A 6,327-nucleotide genomic window follows, 5' to 3' on the forward strand; every position below is an offset into this window, starting at 1 on the left:
CATATTCTATTTTCATTTAATAATATATACAAATAAAAATAATTAAATTAACAATATACATTGAAAAATAATATATTTCTTAATAATAAATTAAAGAAAAATTTAAATACGTAAAATACAAATTTTTTTATGAATGTTGTGTATAGATATAATCACATTTACAAAAAAACTAAACTAAGAATAAATAATTATATATATATATATATATATATATATATTTATTTACCTAAACAATAATGTATTCATTTATTTGTTCACCATAAATGTGTAATATTAAATAGATATATAAAAATTCCGGTATAAAATATATTTTATATAAAATGTTTATTATTAAAAAACATAACATTTTTTATAATTGAATGAAATATCTTTAAAAAAGAAAAATATAAAAAAAAAAAATTTCTTTTTTTATTTCTACTTCTTAAATTATGGATTTACACTATTAAGCCAGTTCATTAAAATATTAAGAGTTTCTTCTGATTGTGGTTCACATGCTAAACAATGAGAACCATAATTTAAAATATGAGCACTCAAGTGTTTAAATGTATCCTCTTCCTTATCAGATTCATTTTTATTATTTTTTTTTGATTTTATTTTCTTTTTAAAATTTTTATAATATCCATGATTACATGAATTCCATAAACGTTTGTCATCTTCTAATTCATTACCTCTTAAAACTGTGTAATCTTCTAAATGCTTACATGGTTCATTGTCTCCATCCAATAATTCAATAGAATTAGACTCATGGACATTTTGAACTGATACTTTTTTGTTCTCATCATTTTTATTAGATTCTTTTAAATTAGTGCTTTCTACATTTTTTTTATTTTCTGTACCATTAATATTCTTATTATTCGATTTTTTGTCATTTTTATCGTTGTAAATATCTATCATTTTTTTCATAAAATTAACAGTACCTGTAGGATCAACTGATACATCATATTTTGATTGCAGAATCATAATATCGACATCACTTTTATCTATATATTTTAGAATATCATCTTTCAAACAATTATCAGCACCTGTTACACACTCTGATGCAATTCCTACTTTTACTCCATCGCAATATTGAAATGGATCTATTTCAGAATCATATTTTATCCAATCATATTTTGCATTACTTTCTTTCACATCAATTTTTAGAAGAGGATATAATTTCTTAAGTAAATTACCTAGACTTATTAACATTCTATTAGAAAATTTCTTTTTCTGTCTGTCTACACTAATCATAGGAGAAACTAGTACTAAACCTTTAATTTGTGTCTTCCATTCTTTCTTTAATTTATGTATGTATTCAAACATTTTTAAAGCTATACAACCACCCATAGATGTACCCATAATTATTATTGGTTTTACATCATTTTTTTCTTTCAGCTCTTTTATAAATATTTCTAAACCTTGAACAGCGTCTAAAACGAAGTCGTCAAATTTATCGACAAAACAACGCTCATCTTTATACCCATCTGATAAACCATGAGATTGATTATCAATACCAAAAAATGAAAAATTATTATCGTTAAATTTTTGTATCCAGCTATTTTCATATGATAAGGTTCGTTCTCCACAATTACAATAATCAGTAAGACCACAATATGAACAATAATATAAATTTCTATCAACATTTGCATTATTATCACTTTCATCAATTATCAATACCTTCTCATCATCTATAGATGTTTTAAAATTCATTTCACTAATTGAACTTTCCGAATTGAAATTTTTCTCATTTTTCAAATTACTCATAACAGAATGTGCAGCTGAATTCTTGGGGGCGTCATTTGCTGATCTTCTAGATTTTTTCAATTCGCTTTTATCACATGATTTACACGAATTCCCTTCTGTATTTTCATCCTCATTTTTTATATCCCCTTCATTTGTATTTCCGTTTTTATCTACCCATTTAGGTCTACCATAGTAATTTAAATATTCATTTCTTAAGTGTGAAGTAATTCCATGTAAGCCAAATATATGAGCTTTAGCATTTGGAACATACCAAGCATATCTAGCTATTTTCATATTATCTTTATTAGTAAAAAAATTAATTTCTGGATTACCATCATCAAATATTATATAATCATCTTTATCATGTTTCTCTTCATTTAATGGATTTTTATATTTCTTTTCAGCATTTCTTATTTCTTCCTTATTTTTTTCATTGAAATAATATTTCTCATTTTCAGCATAAACCAAACGTTTGATAATATCATAATTAACTTGTGGATAATGTTCATTTAATTCATCTTCATTATTAATATCATTATTATCATACTTAACATCACTAGGTACTTCCTCCTTAACATTTTCATAACCACTGACGTTTGATTTGTTTCCTGTTTTATCATATATATCGTTATTTAATAAAAAATTTTCAACATTTTCATTATCTTTTAAAACTTCAGCTAACTTCCTTGTATATCTGTCAACAATTTTCAACTGGGATATTTTTTTATGTTCAATTAATGCAACATCCTAAGGAAAAAATAAAAAAAAATAAAATAAATATAAAAATAAAAATAAATAATGATACATATATAATAATAAATTAAAAATATATAAAAATAACTATAATGAGTTTATAAATAATTATGCACATATATATGTATATATATATATATATATATATATATATATATATATATATATTTTTCTAATAATTATATATTTATTATTTTATTAAAATTTTGACATTACTTTAATTAACAAATAAATCATTCCTAGAACTGTCATAGTAATCCGTTTAGGTAAGGTAGGAACTAAACAATTTTTTGTATTTTTCTTATCATTTTTTAAATAAATAGAGAAAAGTTTATATTCATTTGATTTTAAATTAATTTTTATCATTAACTCTTTACATATAATGGTGCTCCACCTCTTAAAATTAAGCATATTCACTTAAATTTAAAAAAAAATATAAAACAATAAATTCAAAAAAAAAATAAATAATAAACAAAAAATATATATATATATAATTGAATAGATGAATAGGTTAATATAAAGCAGTCTAAATATTTTCAATATTTCTATTTTGAGAAAAAATATATATATATAATCATATTTTACAAATTACGAACATAAAATCTTAATGCATAATTTATACTTAAACACACAAAAAAAAATTAATATACAATATAATTTATAAAATATGCAATTGTTTTAATATTAAACACATTCAAATGAATTTGAATTAACACTTTCTATAATGAACAACGTATGTAATAATATAAATAATAATTTATAGACATCTATATGTGTCATTCATTCATATATATATATATATATTTTTAAACATAATATGAAATTATACTTTATTTATATACGCATTTAAAAGCAACCAAAACAAAAACATTAATCAAAATACATGTTGTAATGTATTCAATATATATATATATATATATATATATGTATGTATATTTATATATTTACACAAACAAAAGTTTAAAAAACTTTATTGTAGACGATACTACTTTTATATAATGTTTCATAAATATATATATATATATTTTTTTTAACAAAAAAAAAAAAAAAAAAAAAAAATACTTTAAAAATACGAATATATGAGAATTATAATAATAATTTATTTATGTTATCAAATATTCATTATTTCTTTCAATTTTTTCTTTTTTCTTTCTTTGGATGTTTTTGTTTTATAAAAAATAAAGTATAATTTCTATAAAAAAAAAAATATAAAATAAAATAATTATTTTTTTATATTAAAACAATAAGAAAATATAGAAGTATAATTAAAACATTGAAAATATTATATTTCATATTATTGTATATATAGAACATGTAATATATAAAAACAAAGAAATTAAAAAAAAAAAAATAAAACAAGAAAAAATATATATATACAATTAAAATAATCAATCTTACAATAAGACAAATATTTAAAATAATATTTTAAAAAAAAATTCAATGTTTTTTTTTATTATATTAATCTACTACCACAAAATTTTACCTATTCAAATATATGAAAATACATGTAATATTATATATATAATATATAATTTTTAATATAAATATATAAAAGTAATATTTTATTATTTTAAAAAATTATATATAAATAAATATATTATATATATTATATAATTCAAATATTCGATCATACAATAGTACGAATCTTTAAAATAATATGTTAAAAAAAAATTCAATGTTTTTTTTTCATATATTAATCTACTACCACAAAAATTTTACTTATTCAAATATATAAATATATGTAATATTATATAATATGCATATATAAAATTATTCTTAAATATAAATACTTCAATTTAATGTTTTTATATTACCTTTAAAAACTAATAAATAAATATAAATATATATATATATATATATATATATATATAATGCATGAATTGATATATATGTTAATATTAATATAAAATATATATTTTTTATTATACAATGGAATAAATCTTTTTTTCTGAAAACATTAGGGTTGTATAATTATATAATGTATTATATATCATAAAACTTAAAAAAAATTAAAAAAGAAATGAAAATAAAACAATAAGAGTATCATAAAAAGAAAAATATATACATATATATATATATATATATATATATATATATATGTAATATATATATGAATAATAAATTAATAGACTACAAAAAAACAAATTTTTTTTAACATTTATTATTATATTCATGTATATTGTACTTTATTAGTTCTTAATATGGTATTATCTTATTTTTAAGTTATACTAAATATACTATTATAAGTATTTTTATATACTTTAATAATTCTTATATGAAAAGCTATTAGGTTCTAAAAGCATAAAAATTTTCAAAAAGATAATATAATTTAAAAAAAAAAAAAATTCATAAAACTGGAAATAAATGAAACAGGAATATTATAATAATTAAGTAATACTTTGGGGAAAATTATTTACTTTTTACTTTATTTCTTTTAAATAATAAAAATATTTATTAGGATTCTTTAAAAAAATATATATATAATAATCAATAATAAAAAATATTTAATGTATTTTATTTAAAAAAAATTATAATTTAATTCATAATTTATAAAAGATGGATAAATAATATTTAAAATGTGCATAAAATGAATATATATATGTATATGTACGATTACATTTATTTTCTTACACATAATATATATATATATATATATATATATATAATATATATAATACATAATGTTAATATTAAAGAATAAATTAGTTTTAAAAATATATTTTATAAATATTTTTGATTATTAAAGTGTGTTAATTTCATTTTACCAAAGAAATATATTTCTAATTATATATAATTCTATGAAGAAATTTATTTTTAAATGTTTTTAATATTACACAAATGAGAACAATATTATATAATTTATATTTAATAATATATAAAAATATAAATATGTGTGTATATATTTCCTTTCACCTAGGATATATTATATGATGTATTAAAAAAAAAAAAAAAAAAAAAAACAAGACTTGCCCATTCTTTTAAATTTTAATAAAAAAAATATATATCTTGCATCTCAGATTATTACTCTAATATATATTATTATTATTATTATTATTATATATATAGTATTTCAATAATTCATGGTATATATAATAGTATCAATTTTTTTTTTTTAAATGTATACAATAAAATGTTTAATTTGGCATATTACTAATATTTTATTATTTCTTTTTTTTTTAATATTTATTATCAGAATTCTTTCTAGAAAATATATTGTATAATAATATATATATTATAATAATGCTAATACGTACATTTTTTTATCATAACACATATTTTATAATTTATTTTTTTATTCAAATAATATTTAAGAAATTAAACTAGTTTACAAATATAATATTTTTGATGGTTTTATATAAGAAAAATATATATATATATATATAATTTCTTTTTTTTTTTTTTTAATTAACAAAAATGTGTTATTTTGAGCAGTTGTCAAATACATATGAAATTCATGTAAAAAAATTTTTTTTGAGTAATATAATATATTTTAACTTATATCAAATATTATTAAAAATACAAGAATCAAATAATATTTATCAAAAAAAAAAAATAAAATAAAATAAAGTAGCATATTATAAATTCAATAATTAATTTCTTAGTTCAAATAAAAAATAGGGAAACCCCAATTTTTTTTTTTTAATGTATTTTTCATTAAAAAAATTTAACAAAAAAAAAAAAAAAAAAAAAAAAAAAAAAAAAAAAAAAAAAAAAATAAATAAATAAATAAATAAATAACAATGTAAATAAATATATATAATATAATTTATAAAAAAAATAAAATTATACATAACATTATATTTTATTATTTTTTTTTTTTTTTTTTTTTTTTTTTTTTTTTTTTTTTTTTTT

The 6,327-nt window shown here is 16.5% G+C and overlaps 1 protein-coding gene across 1 annotated transcript; it reads right to left on the reverse strand.

Annotated features, from left to right (window-relative positions):
• Positions 1–426: 426 nt before the first annotated feature.
• PGSY75_1001600 (putative alpha/beta hydrolase) lies at positions 427–2,886 on the reverse strand (the record flags this gene model as incomplete). The annotated part of the gene is made up of 2 exons (XM_018785781.1): positions 427–2,469; positions 2,692–2,886. The coding sequence occupies 2 exons, from the start codon at positions 2,884–2,886 to the stop codon at positions 427–429; spliced, it is 2,238 nt and encodes a 745-aa protein (XP_018641398.1).
• Between the last annotated feature and the right edge of the window lie 3,441 nt (positions 2,887–6,327).

The sequence above is a fragment of the Plasmodium gaboni genome, chromosome 10 (genome assembly GCF_001602025.1).
Source record: "Plasmodium gaboni strain SY75 chromosome 10, whole genome shotgun sequence".
NCBI lineage: Eukaryota > Apicomplexa > Aconoidasida > Haemosporida > Plasmodiidae > Plasmodium > Plasmodium gaboni.